Source organism: Podarcis melisellensis, assembly GCF_964234715.1.
Source record: "Podarcis melisellensis genome assembly, chromosome: 8".
Taxonomy (NCBI): domain Eukaryota; kingdom Metazoa; phylum Chordata; class Lepidosauria; order Squamata; family Lacertidae; genus Podarcis; species Podarcis melisellensis.
Window position 1 is genome coordinate 30,498,342 of NC_138540.1, and position 22,989 is coordinate 30,521,330.

A 22,989-nucleotide genomic window follows, 5' to 3' on the forward strand; every position below is an offset into this window, starting at 1 on the left:
ACACCCCAGGAGGGAGGGGCCAGAGAGGGCTCAGAGAGCAGCAGCTGGAAATCGGGACCAGCTTCCCCACCGGAGAGCAGTAGGGGGGAGGAGCCCCAGGCATCGGGAGCAGGCAGCTCTCTGTCAGCGGAAGGACAGGAGTCAGGGTTAGCCACGCCTGCATCAGAGAGCGAGGAAACGGTCAAAAGGAAGGTCAGGGGCAGCGCGCGCGCGCCAAGTTCAAATGTACAAGAGGGTGGCGCCATAAGCAGCCCGGAGAGGGAGCCGGGTCCCAAAGCCCGCCGAAGAGAGGGGGAGGAGTCCGAGGGGTCCGCATCCGAAGCGTCCAGGAAGGAAGGCACCCAGGGGGGTAGTAGGACCCAGAGGCGGAAGGAGAAATGCAGAAGGTGGAGTAAGGCTAGAGTGTTGAACTGGTGTACAGGGGGCGGAGACTCAGATGAGGCTTCGCTGGTCTAGGGTCTAGACGTAGAGATGCACGCTAGGGTTTGAAAATGGGAACTAAACTTCAATAAAGACTTTGTACAGTTCCGCTGGCTAGCGTTGGTCTTCTGTGAGCTGGGACCTGGAGGCAGTCTCTGACAGTAAGCCTCATCTCAAATTTTCACCGGTTTTCTTCGCCTCAAGCATCGCTACGGGAGCGAGGCAGGGAGGGCAGAAGACTGGTGCCTTGCGAGCTCACAAAAGTCAGGCGAGATGACTACAGAACAGAAAATAGCTTCCCTGCAAGAAGCGGTGACACAACTCAGCGCTGAAATAATCGCATCCAGGAAGAGAGAGGAAGAAGCGGCGGCTGCCTGCAGAGATCTTCAAGCCAGGTTAGAGGGGCTTGCGAAGCAGGGGCTACCGGGACCCAGATCCGAGGGGATTGGGTTGGGGAAAAGAGGAGCCAGCATTGTATCTCATTTTGATGGGAATTTGCAGCAGTACCCCAATTTCCGAGCAGACGTGCTGTTTGCGCTGCAGCTGTTGGAGAGAGACTTTAGAGATGAGCAAGAGAAAGTGGGGTTCATCCTGTCCCATTTGCATGGGGACGCGAAAGCATGGCTGCGAAATCTGTGGAGGGACAAGGATCCAGCGCTCCAAAGCGCAGATGCATTCATTAAGGCGATGGATTCCTGTTTCTTATCAAACATAGACATTGATATTGCCAGAAAGGACATATTTGGGCTAAGACAAGGGAAAGCCAGCGTCAGGCAGTATCATTCCAGGTTTTTTGCATTGGTCAACGCGCTGAATTGGGATAAGGATTCTCCGCCAGTTAGAGACCTTTTTTTGGAGGGATTGAGCCCACAGATCAAAGATGAGATGGCACGGGGAGAGAGACCCACAACCACTCAGCAAGTGGTGGAAAGAGCGCTGTCGATTGGGGTGAGGCAGGAAGAACGGCCATGGAGCAAAGAAGAAGGACGTTGGGGACGCACACCAGGGAGGGTGCCCCCCCTCTTGTCTAGAGAGACAGCGCGTGCGCAGTCCACGCCTCCACAGGGAGGGGGCGAAGAGCAGATGGAGATTGGAGGTGCTAGGGCTCTCTCAGCTAATAGAGCCTTAACACCGGGAGCAGTAAAACCGAAGCTGCCTAGAAGGAACAGGAAGTGCTATATATGTGAGAGTGAGGAGCATCTGGCGAAAGAGTGTCCCCAGAGGCTCCGCAAGCAAACTGCAGCCTCAGTGACAGTATTGGAAACAACTCAGCAGAGAGAACCACAGCAGGGAAACGACGAAGTCTGGCTGGAATAGGAGGCACTGGGGCCCAGCCAGACAAGTCAGTGAAGAAGTCCCCGGAGATTTTGCAGCCCACAGACCCCCTCCCGCCCAAACCAGTGGTGCAGCTCACCGCATCGCTCCAGCTGCCCAATGGACTCACCTTAGAAGTGCCTATCACAATTGACTCTGGCAGTAATGCAGACTTTATAGGACTGGAGTTCATTCAACGACACAACATAGCTTTACTGCCAGCCACGCTGCCCCTGAAGGTTGTCACGGTGGATGGCAGGGAACTGCTAGGGGGGCAGGTGGTGCAGCAGACGCCGCCGATGGTGATGCAAATTGGGAATCACCGGGAGGTCATCAGCTTCAATGTCACCCAACTGTCAGACACGCCTGTAGTATTAGGCATGAGTTGGCTGCACAGGCACAGCCCAGCGTTGGCTTGGTACCAGCGCCAACTAACGTTTGGATCCTCCTACTGTGCAGAACACTGCATCATACCCAGCCCAGAGGAGGAAGAGGAGGACCCGCAGTTACAGTTGGGCACGCTGCAAGCAGTACCCCACAAGTATGCGGAGTTTTTGGAGGTTTTCTGCGAGAAGGAGGCGGACAAGCTACCTCCTCACAGACCCTATGATTGCAAGATTGACCTCCTGCCGGGGGCGACGCTGCCAACGGGGAAACTGTACTCCATGTCTGAGGATGAACTGCAGGAACTCAGGGAGTTCATAGATCACAATTTGCAGCGTGGGTTCATCCGGGAGTCGAAAGCGGTGGGAGGCAGTCCAGTATTCTTTGTGAAGAAGCGGGACACGCCCCAACGGAGGCTGGTGGTGGATTTCAGGATCTTAAACTCGAAAACCAAGCCCTCAGCTTTCCCCATGCCCAAGATAGACGACCTGCTCGCGACGGTGCGGAAAGGACGCGTTTTCACCAAGTTGGATCTACGTGGGGCGTACAACCTGATTCGCATGCGCGAGGGCGACGAGTGGAAGACGGCCATGTTCACGCCACTGGGCACCTACGAATACAGAGTTATGCCCTTCGGATTGCAAAATGGCTCTCACACTTTCCAAGCCTTTATGCATCATGTGCTGGCGGGGCTCCTTTACAAGAAGTGCGTATGCTTCCTGAACGACATCCTGATTTTTTCAGAATCGCGCGAGGCGCACGAGAGGGATGTCAGGGAAGTTCTGCAGAGACTGAAGGAGCACAGGCTGTACGCCAAGCTGGAGAAGTGCCAGTTCGACGTGACGGAGGTGGATTTCCTGGGCTACAAGCTGTCAGACAAGGGGCTCGCCATGGACAGCGCCAAGGTTAGCGCAGTTTTGGACTGGAAAAGCCCACGCAATCGGAAGGAAGTCCAGCGGTTTGTCGGCTTTGCCAACTTTTACCGCAAGTTCATCAAGGGATTTGCCATGCAGACAGCGGCCATCACCGACACGCTCAGTTCCAAGAAGAAGAAATTCATCTGGACGGAGCAAGCGGAGCAGTCCTTTCAGAGACTCAAGCGGCTCTTCGCGTCAGAGGAGCAGCTGCTGCATGTGAATCCCAGCAGACCCATGAGGGTGGAGACAGACGCCTCAGACAGAGCCGTGGGAGCTGTCCTGTTGCAACAAGACCAGCAGGGGGACTGGAGGCCGTGCGCCTTCTACTCGAGGAAGCTCAGCAAGTCGGAGCAGAATTATACCATCTGGGACAGGGAGTTGCTAGCCATCCATGCAGCGTTCAAGGCATGGCGGCACTTCCTTATCGGAGCCAGACACACAGTGCAGGTCCACACGGACCACAAGAATCTGGAGTACTGGCGCACGGCTAGGTTCCTCAACCAGCGACACATTAGATGGGCGGAGTTCTTCGCGGACTTCGACTTTAAGATAGAGTACATTCCGGGCGACAACAACGTGATGGCGGATGCTTTGTCCAGAAAGCCGCAATACCTGGAGGAGGCGGCACCGCCGGCGGCCAAGCACATTTTCGCACCGGAAGCGTGGGCATGCGCGTCGGCAACCGTGGACCTGGAGGCCGTCCGTCGAGCGCTGCGGGAAGACCCCTTCGCACAGGCCAGGATGGAGGAGGTGCACAGGGGCACAGCGAGGGCCGACGAGTTCCAGATACGCGATGGGTTGCTCCTCCACAAGGGAGCACTCTACGTGCCGGGAGACGACCTCCGCGCAAGGGTTCTGCAGCAGCTACACGACGCTCCCACAGCCGGGCACTTTGGCAAAGAAAAGACTGTCGAACTAGTAGCCAGAGACTTTTGGTGGCCCAAGATGCGGGGGGAAGTCGCGGATTACGTCGCGAGATGTGACACCTGCCAAAGGGCCAAGTCAGTTCACAAACCGCCGGCGGGATTGCTGGAACCGCTGCAAACACCGGCTGAACCGTGGGAGAGGGTGGCCCTGGACTTCGTCACGGATCTGCCCAGTTCGAGGGGAAAGACAGCAGTGCTAGTGGTGGTGGACATGTTTACTAAAATGGCACACTTCATTCCGTGTGCGAAGGTAGCCACGGCAGAGCAGACCGCCAAACTGTTCATTGACCACGTGTTCAAGGTTCACGGTCTGCCACGATCTATTCTCTCCGACCGGGGGCGACAGTTCATCTCGAACTTCTGGCAGAAGCTGATGGGCATTCTGAACGTCAAAGTCAATTTGGCGTCGGCGAGACACCCACAGACCAACGGACAAGCGGAGAGGGTCAACGCCATCATGCAGCAGTACCTGAGATGCTACGCCAATCAGCAGCCCACGACATGGGTGGACTACCTGCCACTCGCTGAGTTCGCTTACAACAATACGAAGCACGTGTCGACGGGGGTGACGCCGTTCTTTGCCAACAACGGGAGGCATCCCAGAACCTTCCCGAGTTTAGAGAGAGTGGGGGAGGGGGAGCCACAGGCAGCGGAAGCCTTAGCGTCGGAGTTGCAGGAAGTCCACGAACAGCTCAGGAGGCAGTTAGAACTCGCAAAACACGCATACAAAGTGCAGGCAGACAGACACAGAAGAGTTGGGGAAGACATACAGGTGGGAGACTGGGTCTGGTTAGCAGCGCAAGCAGTGCCGACCAGATCGTTAGCGAAGAAGAAGCTAGGACATAAGCAGCTAGGACCTTACCAAGTCCAGGCACAGGTCAATCCAGTGGCCTTCCGGTTAGCGCTTCCGGAGGGTTCCAGGATGCATCCGGTGTTCCATAGATCAGTGCTCACGCCCTACAAAGCACCTCATAGATTTCAGGAGCCAGACACAGCACCGGACCCGCCCAGAGAAGGGCCCAGACAGGGGGGGTCGCCAAGGAGGGGGCACATCAACGAGGTCACAGAGATTTTAGACTCGAGATGGGGGGAAGAAGGAGTAGAATATCTCCTAGCCAGAGAGGGTACCCCGGCCACTGCGAACAGCTGGGTTCCGGACTATGCTTTGGAGGAGCCTCTGCTCAAAGAGGAGTTTCATGCCCTCTTCCCACACAGGCCCATGCCAGCCGAGTATTTCGACGACTGGCTCTTCACAACCACTCTTTCGGCCAGCACATTCCAGGGGTTCGACTCGGACGAAGAACAGGCCCCAGTCCCGAGCTCCCGGGTGGGTTCGCCACCGGGGTCTGCCTCAGACAGCTCTTATTGGTGGGACGATCGACCAGAGGAGCAGTGGCGCAGGAAGTGGCTGAGTGGTCCTTGGCTGGGATCACCCGAAGAGGGGGAGGGGGGCGAGACGGACATGGACGTGTTGGGGGAAGACGTGGGGTTCGAGCACGGAGACAGAGAGATGGAAGCAGAGGAGAGAGATGTCGACGAGTACATGGGGGACGAACTGTATCCTGCACGCACCCCCGCTACGACGGAGCACCCAGTACCCACACCGGAAGGAGGGGAGGGGGGAAGGGGGGGCTTCGAGGGGGGGATGGATGTCAGGGGTTCAGGAGCAGAGGGACAGGGAAGGGAGGAATTAGAGACCGAGGGAGAGGAATCCGAGGGAGAAGTCAGCGATGATAGCCGTCCGAGGTCTCTAAGTCTCTCCAGCGAATCAGAGGATTCACAGAAAGGGGCTCCCGTGATCAGAGCAAGGGGGTTGCCAAGGGGAACACCCCAGGAGGGAGGGGCCAGAGAGGGCTCAGAGAGCAGCAGCTGGAAATCGGGACCAGCTTCCCCACCGGAGAGCAGTAGGGGGGAGGAGCCCCAGGCATCGGGAGCAGGCAGCTCTCCGTCAGCGGAAGGACAGGAGTCAGGGTTAGCCACGCCTGCATCAGAGAGCGAGGAAACGGTCAAAAGGAAGGTCAGGGGCAGCGCGCGCGCGCCAAGTTCAAATGTACAAGAGGGTGGCGCCATAAGCAGCCCGGAGAGGGAGCCGGGTCCCAAAGCCCGCCGAAGAGAGGGGGAGGAGTCCGAGGGGTCCGCATCCGAAGCGTCCAGGAAGGAAGGCACCCAGGGGGGTAGTAGGACCCAGAGGCGGAAGGAGAAACGCAGAAGGTGGAGTAAGGCTAGAGTGTTGAACTGGTGTACAGGGGGCGGAGACTCAGATGAGGCTTCGCTGGTCTAGGGTCTAGACGTAGAGATGCACGCTAGGGTTTGAAAATGGGAACTAAACTTCAATAAAGACTTTGTACAGTTCCGCTGGCTAGCGTTGGTCTTCTGTGAGCTGGGACCTGGAGGCAGTCTCTGACAATTGCGCTTTCCTTCTGCAGCGAAAACTCTTCCCTAATCTCACGTCTTTGCCCAGGGCTCTTTTGAAGTCATCCTTGTGAAATTGCAGCTACTTGGAAAAGTAATTGCTTCCTCTTTTTTGCTGCTGTTTGTTTGTTTGCTGTCACTCATATTTTAGCATTTTTGAATTTCCAATGCATGAATATATTTGCCATGCAAACACGGGACAACAGGTATTTGTAACTAGGTCAAAATTACTTTCCCGATCTGTGGGGAACCTCTGCTCTGTAGGAAAACAAGGGAACTGGTAGCAGATGGAAAGCATTTCTGCTCTGAAGTTTAAGCCCCGTGTTTCCATGAGGTCACACTGTGCTGTAATTGGGTTTGGGGAGAACGCGCCCCCATGCTGTGCAACAGGAGGCAGAAAAGGTGTGCTTGGGACAGTGTTAAATATCACTCACAGCTGCTGCAGCCTTAGTGTGCTGATAGGCTCTTCTCTGATAAAGCTTGTTTATGACGGTTCAATGTAAGCTTCCATTGACTTTGATGCACATTGAAGCTGGCTTCTGGATGTAACACTTTCATCCAGTGGCGCTTTCTGACAGGCAGTTACAAGAGGAGTTGCTCCTCTGAGAATTGTGTATTCGGAATACAAGAATGAAAGCATTTTGGAAGAAGCGGAGCTTACATCCAGCATGATATTTCTCTTTTTCACAAAGAGGTTTATTTCTTTGTAGTGAGAAAAGGCCTCCTTTTGTGCTGGGAACAGGAGATTGAAGCCAAATCCTCTCCTTGGGGGACATGGCTGGGTCAGTTAAATACTCTTGAAACTGGGCTAGGGCTCTTTGTGTCTACGTGGCTCTGTTTACAGGCCACCTTTGTCTGCTGTTTTTAGTACCCTTGATGGTTGCTGTGGGGTGGTAAAAATGGCATTTTGTAGGCTCTTCTGAACTGGCAAAGAGCATGTTTTATTCAGGCCATTTCTTTTCCAAATGTGTGTATCTCAGAATCAGGATGCAACACAGGGTCATAGTAGTGGGCTCCAGTTTCAGACGCTGTATATTTCCAATCACTATCAGCCTTGCAGTCTGAGAATCATAAGAATGTCCTGCGAACAAAGGGGTGCTTTTTGTTTTAATAATCACTGAATGTTAAAACTTGAGATTACCATTGCACTCAGTTAGCAATTGCATGAGTGGCAATTTTAAGGAAATAGAGCCCAGTGTGGTTTGGGAACCTGGCAGACCGGGTAGGGATGTTACCCTTTTTGCCTGCTGCTGTGGTTCTGGTCCAGATTTTTTGAGGGGGGGCTATTTGAGTAAAAGCTCCCCTTGCATGGGGAATGGGAACTAGTCTTTCAAAGCAAATGGCAGGTGGCAGTGGGTGCGGTGGTAGGGCCCCCAGTCCAGGTCAGGACTATAGCGGAGCCAAAGCCCTTCTGCTCTCTCCACCAGGATTTGAATTACCCTTCCCTGCTCTGTAATTTTAATTTCTAATTGCATGAAGGGCATCTTGCATTCTTTAGCCTTAGAGAACACACACCAGTCACCTTTGTCATAGTATACTCTGGATTGCCAGAATGTAAATTTCAATTCAAGTATGTGAGAGGAGTCGCATAGTTAAGAAAAAGCAAACAAACCCTGTGCCTGAATATATATTTTTTCTAATAAAAATGTGTCATGTGCCTCTTTGTCTATGTCCTGTTCATCACTTCCATTCATTTTCATTGTTGTTTGTTCCATAGACTGTTCCTCATTTTGTGTATTACATGTTTACTCAGAAGTAAGACCCACTGTATTCAATGGGGCTCCCTCCCCCCGGTAAATGTGCATCGATAGGGTTTGGATTTACCACATGCTCCAACAGTGGACAGTTTCAACTTTCAGCATGCAAGGTTGAATCCAGACTAACATCTGGAATGCAAGCAGGAGAAAGAAGGATGACCATGAACAGGATTAGGTGAATTGGTGGGCGGGAGGAGCATCAAGCCATAGTTAAAACAAAGCAAGGTTTGTGAGCCAACAATAAACTATGGCTGGCAGTAAACCAACCATAGATAATCAGTTGGGCAGGATTCCTCCATAACCATAGTTTAACAAACCATAGGTTCGTGTTATATATGAGCTAAGCCACTGTAGACAAGACTGAATCCGATGGATCTGTTGTCTGATGTAGTACCCTTTGTTCCAGGTTCATAGGGTCTTCCCTCCGCAGGGCATTAGCTGGGCACTGCACAAGGACACCCAATCACATGGAGGTCTCATTCTTGTGATCCTCCTTGGGGCAGAAAAATTACATTGGGTCAGGCTTTCCTATGAGCAGGCATTGCTTTGAAGGCTCACATCACATTGGAGGTGAAGGTGGAGGTTGCACAGTGGCTGCTGCCAACCTGTGTAGGAACTGCTGGCATTGACATTGACCCTCCCCACTGACCTCCATTCTTTCCTTCCTCCTCCTCCCTGATGCATCTCTCCTGTTTGGACAAGGCTTTGCCGCCACAAGGACGATACAAGATCAGATGGGCTGCTGCTATCATGTCCAGCAGAGATGGCTTTTATGGACTTGTCATGAGTTGTTTTTCGCCATTTGCATTGTCTGTCATCTGCATAGTAGCACTTTGAGAGTGCAAAGTGCTTTGTAATCTTCATGTTATTCACCCTCAGTGACAAACATTACAAGGTAGGCTGTTATTATTCCTATTTTAACCAAGAGGGATTGAAGGTGTGAGATAATGTACCCAGATGCATCTAGCAATCCTCTGTACCACCAGTTAGTTTTTAAACTCAATCACTCTTGAATCCATGCTGGTCTTTAATAATACAGCCCTACATATATTTAGCTCTAAGTGCACTCTCTTCATGGGATGCTCATCCAAATTAGCATTCCTGGGCTTGCAGGCCAAATGTGGGTGCTTAGCTGCTGCTGCTGCTGTTGTTGCTGCTGATGCACCCCTCCTCTGGCTATTACTCACCTTCTGACTGATTTACTTTTATTAATAGCAATGAATCAAAAGTAGAGCTAAGTCCCTGCTAAAACTAGCTGCACTTATTGGATTGTCTACTTAAAGTTCTGAATCTGTGCACGCTTAAATCAGCAGAATCCCATTGGCTTTGGTAGGATTACTGAGGTGATGCTTGTTTGAGAGCAGGGATTGGGTCTGTTAGCCTGAGACAAAGTAGTTTCTGGACAAACTTGAACTGGGGTTTAAATGTTGCACCCTCCATGTGAGTCACTTTCAAAGGTGACGTGGCAGAGGGTGGTGGTTTCAGGGATATTTCAGATGTGGCGACCTTCCAGCGCGTTAAGTCCTAACTCTCAAAGTTCTCCTTTTTAATGGTGCATTTGGCCTTGGTTTCTAAATAAATGCTCTTCGCTTTCTCACCCAGTTCTGCTCAGCGGCGTCTTCCTGTGGACTCGGTGGAAGAGCCACAAAAGCATGAATGGAGGAGTTTACCACGTCACCACCTGCCACGATGACTTGGAGGACATTCGAGAGAACATCCTCAACTATAACGAGGAAGGGGGTGGGGAGCAGGATCAAGTAAGGCTCTTTCTCTGATGGTTGATCTGACGTGTGCAAGGAAACTTACACTGGAGGAAAAACCATTGCTGGCTTTGCTTTGATAGTACAGCCTAGACTTTGAAGGGACTGTGAAGGCCATGAAGTCCAACCCTATCTCAATGTACCTACGGCATCCCAGACAGATGGCCATAATGGGGAGGAGAGAGCCCATGGCAGGGGAACCGCCATGTACCAGGCTCACACCGGACAGGGTAGAAGTTGTGTAGGGGGCAGCTCCCCCCCCCCAGTTAATTTTTGTGCACATGTGTGGTGGTTTTTCTTCCTAAGGGGATTCACTAGGCTAGTTCCAGGGACTAGTGCAGTTTTCCCATACTGGTGGGGGTGCTCTCCTTGGTTGGAGGTTTTTAGGCAGAGGTTGGAGGATGCTTTAGGGCTTGGACTAAATAACCTGTGGGAGGGAGTCCCTTCCAACTCTAAAATTCTGTAAATGGCCTTTGGATCCTGTGGATCAAAGGTCTCCTAGCATGCCCCATTTTTCTCCCTTGCATTGTTGGAACAATGATAGCAGAGTGGAAGTGGCTGCAGAGATGTCTGTGGTTATAATGACTCAAAGGACAGACCTCCCTCTCTGCAGACCGAGATCCACTCCTGTCCCATGGCCCCTGCTGGAGACCCATAGGATTTTGTCCAAAATTGTTTAATATTATCTTCTCTCCCTTCTGGCACTCAGAAAAGCACATTTCAGTTTCAGCAAATGGGGCATATATCTCCTCTCCACCCCACCAGACCTAACATTTACTCTGTCCTGATTGCAAGTCCTTGCAAGGTTTTGTAGAAATGCTCAGTGAATGTTGCTATCTTAGTATTGCCTCAGATAAGGCTGCAATCCTGTGCCAACTTGCCTGTGAGTAAGCCCCATAGAATTCAGTGAAACTTACTTTTGAGTAGACTGTGTATAGACCTGCACTGCAAATGTATTACAGCATCAGTCTCCAAATCATCTGAACCAGAGACATTTCACTAAAACTGCCTGGGAGAAAACATAGTATAAAAAGTCCAGAGAAGTCAGTGAGCTGCAAACATTCTTGTTTGCTTACCTGCCCACACACACACCGATGTCAATTAGACCTGCAACTTTTTAATCAATCTGACAAAAAGATGACCCAGTTAATCATGAGGAAGGGAGCAGGTTTTGGAAGGCAAATCAGTATTTTTTTAATACCGTGGAACCTAGGTTCTCAAACGGCTTAGTTGACGAACAGATCGGCTCCTGAACACCGCAAACCTGGAAGTGCTCTGGTTTGCAAATGTTTTTCAGAAGCTGAACATTCGGTGCAGCTTCCGCTTGAGTGTAGGAAGCTCCTGCAGCCAATTGGAAGCCGCACCTTGGTTTTCCAATGGTTTCATGAGTCGAACAGACTTCCGGCAGGGATTAAGTCCAAGAACCGAGGTACCACTATAATACCTTTGGGTGGAAGGCCAGGAAATATGCTTAAATAATAATAATATTCATACTCTTCGAAATATATAAAAAAGTAAAAAAATTGTCCAGTAGCACCTTAGACACCAAGTACCGGTAAGTTTGTTCTGGGTATAAGCTTTCGTGTGCATGCACGAACCATGCAGATACAATGCACACGAAAGCTTATACCAAGAACAAACTTACTTGGTCTCTAAGGTGCTACTGGACATTTGTTTTTTTACTTTTTTATATATTTTGACTGCGTCAGACCAACATGGCTACCTACCTGAATTCGTACTCTTGTTGTTATTATGGCTGTCACTATTATTATTAGGAATGTTAAATGGACTTATAACAATTGCTGGTGATAAGCACCGTCTCAGAAGAAGAAGCTCCTCTTCTGTCTTACGCAGGATGTCGTTGGGTGCTGTGCAGCTCAGTTTTCTTTTACTAGCTAACGTGGGAGGCAGGTTGGGACACTGATGGTGGAGGGGAGGACTTTAACTGCCCCTCCTCCCCATGGTGCCAAGAGTAGACATGGACCCTTTGCCCCAACCGCCCAAATTTCAGTCGGGATCATAGTACAGGTAGAAGGTTAAAGCTTGCAAATCTTGCTTGTTAGGCTCCCCTTGGGCATCTGGTGGGCCATGTTGAGAACAGGATGCACAACCCTCGTTGCTTTTCTTCCATTTTTGCTTGGCTGGGATGTGTCCTTGAACTCCTATATTCCCTCTTAGGTGGAGAACAGAAGAGGGGTGGGTCGGTTGTATGTGCATGAGCATGTGTAGAAACTAACTTATTACACAATGGTAAAATATGCATTTATTGCTCCACCCACTTTTGCCTCTAGCCCTGCCCACTGCTGGAATGTGGCCCTCAAAACATTGCCTAGAAGGGAATGTGGCCCTTGGGCTGAAAAATGCTCCCTACCCCTGTCCTAGAAGGACTGTGTCCTAGGATGACGTCTGTGCAAATTCTGCACCCAGAGTAGGATTCTGCCCCACCAAAAAAAAAAAAAAAATGTACGAGTTTAGTTTGAATTTTACACTTGGTATTTCCTACTAGCGGAATGCAAATTTCCTCATTAAAAAACGGAGGAAAAAAAGAAAGTTGAAGGTTTTGATAAATTTCCGTGAACATGTTTTAAACACTTTAAATGGATATTTATCTTCAAGGTGGCACACAGCGAGCTAAGTATACAAATCCTATTAGTGTTTAATAAGATTAACTCCCTCTGCAAATTGTAAAGGGGAAAAATAGGTTTACCCGAGCAGGGGATCTATCTTGAGGAAGCAGGCATTGTTTATCTGACATGTCAGGAGCTTGGTATCTGCTCCTTTCAGAAAGTAGCAAGACGAGCCCAAATGATTCGAGGGTAGTTTGTTTCTACGGCACAGGGTAGATCTCCACATCCATACTGCGTTGCTGCCTGTGACGAAACTTTTGCAAGTGCAGGGAACTCCCTTGCATTATCTAGAGAGGCAGAGAGACCCTCTATGTCCAATGCCACAGAAGCTAAAATCTTTGCTCCGAAGAAACAGTCATGGCTTCCCTCAAAGAATCCCAGGAAATAGTTTGTTAAGGCTGCTGAGGATTGTTAGCAGACTGGCTCTTCCCCACACAGAGCTACAGTTCCCAGAGTGGTTTAACAATCAAAGCCTCCTTCCCTGCTCACTGCAAGAAGCTTGTAAAGGTAAAGGTACCCGTGACCATTAGGTCCATTTGTGGACGACTCTGGGGTTGCAACGCTCATCTCGCTTTAGTGGATGAGGGAGCCAGCATTTGTTCGCAGACAGCTTCCGGGTCATGTGGCCAGCATGACTAAACCGCTTCTGGAGAACCAGAGCAGCACACAGAACGCTGTTTACCTTCCCGCCAGAGTGGTACCTATTTATCTACTTGCACTTTGACGTGATTTCGAATTGCTAAGTTGGCAGGAGCAGGGACCGAGCAGCAGGAGCTCACCCCGTCACAGGGATTCAAACCGCTGACCTTCTGATCGGCAAGCCCTAGGCTCAGTGGTTTAGACCACAGCGCCACCTGCGTCCCATAGAAGAAGCTTGAGGGTGCAGCAAATGGGGCCGGTGTGCAGGATGGTCACTGGGGCTGAGGCCAGCATGCATCTTCCCTCACCCCATGTTGTAACCCCTTTCCAGGAACAGAGAATGAATCCATAAGTTTGTGGCTGGGTGCATGCGACTTAAATGTCCGACGCTGCTGTTGATGTCTTCCTCCTGCAGGATGCTTACAACATGGCAGAGCTCCAGATGTCCCTTCAAACCAGCCCAGCCTACTCCCTTTACAAGAAGAAAGGAAAGCGGGCAGAGCTGCAGAGTCCCGTGAGCTGCGACCTCCCAGCCAGTCCAAAGGAGCAGCTGGAAGCTCTTTCCACAGGACTGGGCTCCTCCTTCTCCAGCATCGACTTTGGATGCTACCTTTCAGGGGTGGTTAGAAACATGGACCAGCTGCACCACGCCCTGCCCTGCGATACCTTGCAAGTCTTTTACACGGAAGGAGAGTGTTCAGAAGCCAGCAGCCTAAGTTCCCTGGGCTCCAGTGGATGGGAGGAAGATACAGCCTACGGGGATATGAAAGAGTGGGGGCCGAAGTTTGAAAAACTCAGCAAACTCTATTCTCATGCAGAGTCCGATGACGGTTAGGCTGCTGAACTCATCTTTGCACAATGCTTGAAGGTCCCTTGTGGTGTTTTGGGGTTTTGGGGGGGCGGGGCGGGTAAAGGTACTTTTAACATTTGATAAAGTCAATCTCTACTGAGATACTTCAAAGGCACGGCTAAGATGGAGACCAGGTAGCCCAAAAAGGGCTTTAATTTTGGATTGGGTGTTTCTTTGGACACCCCCCCAAAAGAAAAAGACATAATATACATAGATCATTGTCTTTTGAAGGCTGAGAAAGGACAGAATTAAACTAGAGTTGGAGGCAACCAAAGAACCATTGCAGAAAGATAAAAATGTAAAGAAACAACATCTGTATTGGTTGCAAGAACAGGTGCTTTGTCCCTATGACTTTTTCCATCTTCATAGTTGGAAGCAGGAGACTGTCTCAACACTTGGCAGGGGCTGATAACTGGCCTGAGTCTTGTACACCTCCTGCAATAAGTTGTAAAATCTGTACTTTGTGGTTTTTAATCAGTGTATCAAGTTGGAATGAAGCTTCTTTCCTTTCAAAATTACTAGAAGAGCCATGCTACGGATTTGGCAATAACAGTCCTTTAACTTGGGGGTGTGTGACTTGTTTTCAACACTCCCAGAAGCCCATGCCTGTTACTTGGTTAAATTCCTGTGTTTCCTTCCCCAGATTCGGAGGGAACACCAACCTGCATCTGGGCATGACACACTGAAATTAGTTCTTTGTGGGGTTTTTTACCTTCATAAGACATGGTTTTTGCCACCGAAACAGTCCAGATGAGAAATTGTTCCCCAGAGTTGTTGTTCTATGTGTGGTTCCAAAGACTTCAAAGTAAGGGCAGCCATAAACAACCAAATATTGTTGTAGCAGGAGATGGCATATTTGACAGATACAATATTGTGTAACATGAAACCAGTTGTGGACTTCCTGCTAGCTGCTTGGTCTATTACCTCTGGACTTACCTTTGCAATGGGGCATTTCCTTCCTACTTCATAAGATTTGCAGAAGTACAAAATCATTTTTTCTTTTCTTTTTTGAGGAGGGTGAAAAAAACCTAACGGGGGAGGGAGGCACAATGAGGGCTAAATATGCTCAGTGGCCACAGAATGTTGTCTGCTTGGAAGATGAAGAGGACAGGGTGTGGTGGGAGGCAAGGTAGGGTGGAATGGCTGGCTGGCATCCAAGACAGGCACACTTCCCTTAGAGAGGAAGGCTGCAGCGCAACATTTGTTTGCACGTCCTGATTGTGGAGCAGAGGTAAAGGTAAAGGGACCCCTGACAATTAAGTCCAGGCGCGAACGACTCTGGGGTTGCGGTGCTCATCTCACTTTACTGGCCGAGGGAGCTGGCGTTTGTCCGCAGACAGCTTCCAGGTCATGTGGCCAGCATGACTAAGCCGCTTCTGGCGAACCAGAGCAGCGCACGGAAACCTATTTAAGGTGCTAAAGTTGATGGTATCACATCAGATGGGAGATACCGTCCGTGTCCCCCGTGTAACCCCCCCGAACCTTAACCACTTCATACAGGTAAAAAAAACAAACGAGAGGAGGAGACAGAGAGCTGGATAGACTCTTTTTTCTTGCTGTGCTAGCTTTCAACGAGAGGGACTCAAGAAGCTGCCTTACACTAATTCAAACCTATTCATGCAATTCATGCAAGGAACGTTCTCAGCCCGATCTGGAGGGTCCTGGGGTTGAATGTGGAACATTTCACATGCAAAGCGGATGCCCTCTGAGTTGTTGTTTTTAGATAATGTTGTAAGCCGCCCAGAGTGGCTGGGGAAACCCAGCCAGATGGGCGGGGAATAAATAATAAAATTTATTATTATTATTATTGTCCACACTTATCCTGCGCTTTCTAAGCACAGGTCTGAGATGTTTTTCATTTGCCCCGCTACTTTCCTAGAAAGAACAGGACAAGCAGAAGAAAACACAGGACAAGCGGAAACATGGATGAGATCTCACTGAGCTAAAGCCCTTCCCCACTGCATGGTTCTTACATGGGGTAGGATTCAAAACCAGTATTATGCCTACACTGCCTCTATCCCTGGAATAGCCTTGGACTGCCTTTTCTTTTTCAGAGCCCTCTTCTAATTGCCCTAATTCATGTCCCCCCCAACCCCCCCAGCTTCTTGTAAAGCTTGAAATAATGTAGCCACAAATTTGTCAACAAGCCATTTCAAAGGAAAGCTTGGTTGCACGTGTCTATTTATTTTTCCTTAATTGAATAGCAGAATATCAGAGCCCAGATTCTGCCGTCTGACAAACCGTCATAGAGAATAACGCCCCAGTGTTGGCCACTGCTTCTGCAAAAACAGGAATTGTCCGGTGGAGGATGAATGCCTTTGAAATGCATGTGGGAGAAACCCTTCCGTTAGGAGCAATGGTGTTATGGTATGATTTGCTACACACTAATCAGTCCTTTTTAAAAAATCCTTTTCTTTTGACTAGCTCAGATGCTGGTGCGGTTTATTTTTCTGCTAAACCACTAATATCGAAAGTGAAGAAGGCTCTGCCTCTGCAGTACATTTCAATCTTCTTATCTCGAGTCTGCATTTCTACTTAGCTATTCTGAGTAAATGCTGTGCAGTGAGCGAAAAGGGACTGCGGACTTAAAAATTCTAAAGTTAGATTTCGTTCTGGCAACATGTGAAGCCCAAAGAACCTTACCCTGCTCCCTCGGCTCTGCAAAAAAAGGACATCTCCAAGTTATGAGTGTTCCTTAGATTATTCATAAATTCCCCTCATCTCCCTGACTTTCCTCATAACGTTATATCTCTCTTCTTCTACGCTTCATTTGTTCGGGGAGGGGGGGGAATCAGAAAATGGAAGATCATCTGTCCACGGGGAGGGAATGAACAAGTGTACTGAGAGACGGGTAATGGAGATTGAAAAGTGCTTGGCAGGGCACCAAATAACATTTCCAGAAGTTCCTAAGTCCAATTTTTCAAGCATGCATTAAGCTACAGTGGAGACCAACGTTTTCATAGGAGACCATATATACCCAGATTTTCCCCAAATGCTTTTTCAATACGAGTTTCAAAAGAAACACAAAGATAAAGAGCTTGTGTGGTCTTCAGGTCAAGCCGGTCATTCTTCATAGTTTCTAACGATAAAAAGCTCAAGAACTTGCTCCCACTTTCCTTTGAGGTTGAGAGGATACTAGAAAATATTTAGCCATCTCTCTGTAAATCCCGCAACATTATTCTTACCTCCACAATTCTCAGACTGTGGTCTTCAAGAAACGGGAGAGTTGTAGTTGTTTCTGAATCATGGATCAGAGCCAACAGAAAAGGTCAAGATCAAGTTGTTTTCACTTACCTTGCAAAGCAAGTTTAGGGCAATGCATATTCTTAAATCTTTGCATATGTGGAAGCAGTTTTTTTTGTTTTAAAGAGGAAATTCTGTCTTGTTGGGATCAGTGCTGTACCACAGTTGGTTAACCAGGAAGATGCTTCCAATGTTTGATGCCAATTCATATACGTACTGGAAGAATATGGCTTTCCATGGAACTTACCTTTTGAGACGTGGCATGCCCATCCTTAAATAATGGGGCAAGTTCACATGGTTTTACCTATCATAGCTCACAGGTGTTGAATAGTCCTTTGTGAATATTTTTCACCTGTACAGGCAATAAACCTCGTCCAAATGTAATAACCCACTTCCAGAAAACTGAGCGAAAAGTGTTGCTGAGCATCGTGTGCTTTTTCAGTGTACCAAACAAGACTATGGGGAAAAGGCAGAAATGGATATCCCTCCCCCAATCTCCTGCTGCTCGAAATGCATCAAGGCATTGCTCAGTGTTAATTACTGCTTCTTATCCATTCATCTAAATACCAGCCACTCTCAGTAGGATATGCTATCATTTGACGGCATTTTTCAGGCCAATTTAGACTATTTCCTTTGCCTGTAACGTGCTATTTACTCCCTTGGTGTGCTGTGCAGAATAAAAATGTGGTTTTCAACACACAGCCTGGCTCAAAAGTATTTCACTCACCCAAACCACAATTTCTGGTTCATTTCAGACCAGACTCTGGTGCAAGAAACTGAAGGTGTGATTTAAGTCCTTGGACAGATGGATTTTCTCATTGACTCGGGTGACTGACTGCAGGACAAAGAGAGAACTGTAAGAAGAGACCTATTGGAGCAGGGCAATGACCCACCCAGAACAGCATCCTGTCCTCACACTGGCCACCCAGATTGTCTGAGGGGAACCTGCAAGCAGAACCTGAACATAAGAGCACTCTCCCTCCCTCTGGTTCCCAGTAGATGATATTCAGAAGAATTCCTGCCCCCCAACTGTGGAGGAAACATGGCTAGTAGTGCCCGCAGAATGTACCCTGAAGGATATTGGTTCACACCAGAAGAAATGGACATCAAGTCCTCTCAAAGGCTCACCCAGCTCTGCAGAAGAGCTGATATTTTACGTGGCAGGAGTCAGAACCTGCGGTCCTCTAGAAATTATGAGACTCCCAACTCTTATTGTTGCCAGCCAGCATGGCCAATGCTCGGGGATAATGGCAGGTACAGTCTAACAGTATCTACCTCCTCCCTGTCTTATGCTGCCTTTGCAGCTTCCTAAGCCATATTGATCTATCTGGATGGCACATAAGCCTCAAGGTTACCAAAGCACGTGTGGAGTGATCATAGTCCAGTGCTGGGGTTCATGCTTTGCATGCAGAAGGTCTTATGTTCCATCCTTGGCATCTCCAGTTAAGAATACGATCAGGTGACAGAAGAGGGGAAAGACCCTGTGTCAGAGAGAACCACAAAGCCACTGCCAGGCAGAGGAGACGCTGTTGGGTGAGATGGACAATCTTGCCTGGTATGAGGCAGCTTCCTAGGTATGAACCGCCCTGTTAGGGATGCAGTTTCCAAAGTGTGAGGGAAATGATGATGTGGGATGGTTAGGCTAGACTCAAGAATGTCTGCCTGAACAGAAATGGAAGAGTGGTATGTCAGTCTTAAAAGAAATTGCGTGGCATCCCACCCTGTTTTGAGCACTGGATGGATAACCTTCCAGCCTTCTTACTAAGTGGAGATGTGAAAAGCATTTCCAGCTATTCATGCAACTCTGCAAGGTGAAATGATGGCAGGGGCTGTCATCTTCCTCTTAATGGAGACTGTTATTCCTGCCACGCTTCCAGTATTTCATGGCCACCACTGTGTTGCATGTTCCATGCAGCAGTCAAAAAGTACTTGCTTTCTGCCTTGCAGGACTTGCCTATTTGTTTCCTTAAAAGCCTATGCAAGGGAGTTGTGGCATTGTCAAGAAAGAGGCCAGCAGACCTGATTATTAGAAGTCCTGCAGCTGACAGGAAAGAGGGGGAAAGAGAAAAGAAATAAGTATGTCCCTAGGTAGTTGGATTTTCAGTAATCTGGTACTTTAACTAATCTCCTGCCAAGCTCTTTACAGGCTAACATGTAGCAACAACAATTCTATTTCCTATACAAATTGTGTATAGGCCTGCAATTTAAATAATCTTCTATATATTAGTATTTAATCTGTCAACCTGTCAAGCTCTATTGGTTTTCATAAGTTTCCAACCACCATTTCTACAAAATGAAAGTCAACAGATAACATAGTTCTGTGGCACTGAGGCAACCCTCAGAGCATCATCCCAGGAATAAAGTGTACTCTTTTACATGCCTTAAGAGTAGACACTGCAGCAACTAAAAATAAGTTGAGATTTCTGAGCCTGGTGGCCTCAGTGATGCAATCAACTGTTTCCCCCCAAAAAAGTCAGGCATGATTTCCTTATACCAGCTGCAAAGGGCTGTAGCTCAGCAGCAGAGCAAACAGTTTGCATGCAGAAGGTCCCGAGTCCAATCCCTGCCATCTCCAGGTAGGTCTTGGAAAGATCCCCCATCTGAAATCCTGGGGAGTCATGCCAATTAGCATGGACAATACTAAGCCAGATGGGCCAATGCTCTGACTTGCTATCACACCATTTCCTATCTTCCTGTGTGCTGCTAGGAGAGGGAACATAAGCCACTGCACCACCTCTTACCAGATGCTACCAAAGATATTCCTGATACAGGTTAACAATTGTTCTATGCTACAAACCCTAAAGAGTATGGCTGCGTGCTACTCCCTTGATGAAGTCTGTCCAGCTAGCTCAGCTTCATGGATTTGCATTTTATGTAATATGAACACCTTAGTAACCAGACCACTCCCTTCACCTAGCCACAGTAGTAACCAGACCACCTTAGTAACCAGACCACTCCCTGGCACTAGCCACAGTAGTTCATGGTTACTGCAACAGCTTATTGTCACCCCCTGGACCCCAAGCTATTGTGTTTCCTTTCCTTTCCAGGCAACCTCCCAACCTCCACCTCTGGAGCAGCATGTAAAAAGGGTCACTGCCAGCTTTCCTGACAGTATAGTAAACGTGCTCTTGAGTAATACTGCTGCTCTACAGAGGCTCATACGAGATCAATTATTTCTGAAATAGGTTTCCTGAAGCAATTACATCCAATATAGACCGTCATCAACCCAATCTAGTTTGAGTTCCTAGCTTGCACTTGCTTTACACTACAAACTTTTAATCACTTTACTAGTCAAACAAGGCAGTGGTTTTGACTGAAGACAGGCCATGCTTATCCATGAGATCTCAGCAATACTGTATTTTTAAACCCTTGTCCTAGACCAACCTTTCGAAATTCAAATAAGGCCGCATGCCACATGCAATTACTTTTGGCTGGGCTTCCCTGACAAGAGACCTGCTTCTTTCTATCATATAAAGTTTCAAAACTATTGAGAAATTCACCATTAGGAGGAAAGGAGAAAAGCAGCAATGGATCCCCATGGATCAGAAAGCAACTTCTATTTAACGCTATCCAAATAACTTCCTCAGACAAGCTGCTAACCTCACAAAAGTTAAGTGCGCCAGGCAGCAATGGCAGGGGGAAAAAAATGCTACTGCTAAATCATTTAACTTGGAAATTCAATAAAAGCTACTCTTACAAGCTGTCAAAGCCCAAAGATGATTTAAATAAATATTAACTCCTTTCAGCATGTTAAGGCGCTTAAGACAAGGTCAAAAAGCTTCTTTTGGCAGAAGAATGAGCTGCTTTTGACAGAGGATGTGAGCAACAACAAGAGAAGCAGGTTTTTAAATGGCTGCCTTAAAAAGGACAGATGGCAACAGGTTTTGATTTGCAGATCAAACTTTATTTAGAAGACAATATTCATGCATCTCAGTACAGCATCTTATAAAATGCCTGCACAGTGAAGTGTTAACCAGCAAAAATATTGAAGATGTGTGTCTCCTCATGTTCATACTGGCCTCCTTTTGACTTTTTAGCTCCACAGACTGACAATTTCACTTTGACCATAACTGTATAGAAAACTTCTCTTCTGAATAAATGTAGAGTAACCTTTTCTTCCACACTACGGGGCCAAGGAGCAGACAAGGGCGGCAACAAGTTGGGTTTGAACTTGGAAGCAGATCCACTGGACATCCGTTGGATCTACTTCTGTGTAAACATGGTTTAGGATTGCACTGCAAGTAGCTTGCAGGTTGGATGCAAGTGTTTCTTGCAAGAGAGAAGAGAATCACGTTTATTAATAAAAACAACTTTTTTTGGCATGCATTTGGTAGCAGAATGTTACAGATGGCACAGTGAGGAATGGGGATGATTAGCATGTGGCCTGCCACTTGGGACTCTAGTGTCCATCATTGCTAAACACTGGCCACTCTGGCTGGGTCTGATGAACATTGAGTACAACCACATTCGGAGGGCTACAGATTTCTCACCCCATGTGCTAAAGGCAGGCCTCCAAGCCAGCTCACCAAATGCAATTCATCAGCCATGTTCCCCCCCACCCAGTCCCACTCAGGTTTGCAGTCAAAGACAGGCAGATTTGCTGATCATCTGGTGGGCCAATAAGCATGGCTGGTGTGTTACACTTGGCTTGGTGGGTCATAAGTTGTACAGGCCTGAACTAAGGGAATGCAATACTGAAGAAGAAGAAAAACTGACCTGAAGCAGCATGAAAACCCCCAATCTTTGCTCCCAGAATGGGAACTAGCCCTGTTGCTAAACTAGCTCACAGCTAGACTTGAATCTTTGGCAGCTTATGAATTCTACAGCTGTGCCCCCTTCCTACAGTTCCCTCCTAGGCTGTAGTTTCTAACCCCAAGTTCAAGGGCTTGACCTGCTTCCCTCAAAACAGGGGACACCCCCCCCCGACTTCTCCAGTTTTGGTTGCAGCAGAAAAGTGAAAATAAATACAGATGACTCACAACTTGCTTGGGAGTTAGATTCAGATCACAATAGCTATAGTCTCAATAAGTGCAGGAGATGATGTGTAAAGCCAAAATTGTGTGCAGCCAAAACCACCCCAGAACCGCTCCCATGCAACCATCCCTACCTTTCTGGAGCCAGTACACCATGTGAGCCTTGTCACCCAAGCAAGGCAGAGCTTATAAGCTTTTTGCCTTGCTTAACGGGCTATGGGAGGCTCTCATACCAGCTCCGGGAGGCTCCTGAGATCTCACTGGAGCCTCCCAGAGCCCATGTGAGACCTTCCCAGAACCAGATAGCAAGGTGGAGACCTTAAAAGCTTTTTCAACGGCAGGAAAATTTGATGCAGAAACAGCCTTTAAGCTCTCTGCCTTGTGTGTGTTTAATTTGGGTGACTGTGTGCTGGCCAGCCACTAAGAGCGTAAAGCTGCGATTGTGCAAGTTAAATGCACACAAGTTGTGAGCTGGCTGTACACAGCACAGGCTGGGCAGAGCCCAGGACCTGAGAGGTGATGTAATTCATGCCGTTCCCAGACATCAGACTGATCATTTGTTGAGTGGTGAGACGATAGCTCTTTCTTCATGGATCAGCTGAGGCAGGTGGGCTATGTGCCTGTATGTGTTCCTGCTTTAGTGTGTGGTGGCTGCACCCAGTTTTGGCAGGTGTGACCCTTGGGCTGTAAAAGGAAGCCACCCAGCCACAGCATGCTGAGAAACAGGGCAAATGCCTGCAAGGTTCTGAACTCAGCTTTCTAGGGTT

The 22,989-nt window shown here is 48.5% G+C and overlaps 1 protein-coding gene across 1 annotated transcript in view; it reads left to right on the forward strand.

Moving 5' to 3' along the window:
- Nucleotides 1-17,944, forward strand: part of LOC309377073 (neural-cadherin-like) — a 101,317-nt gene extending 83,373 nt beyond the window's left edge. The window contains exons 32-33 of the mRNA XM_081923973.1: nt 9,733-9,887; nt 13,572-17,944. Coding sequence (XP_081780099.1) covers nt 9,733-9,887; nt 13,572-13,991 — 575 coding nt within the window. The 3' untranslated portion in view covers nt 13,992-17,944. The remainder of the gene's footprint in view (nt 1-9,732; nt 9,888-13,571) is intronic.
- The last annotated feature ends 5,045 nt before the right edge of the window (nt 17,945-22,989 follow it).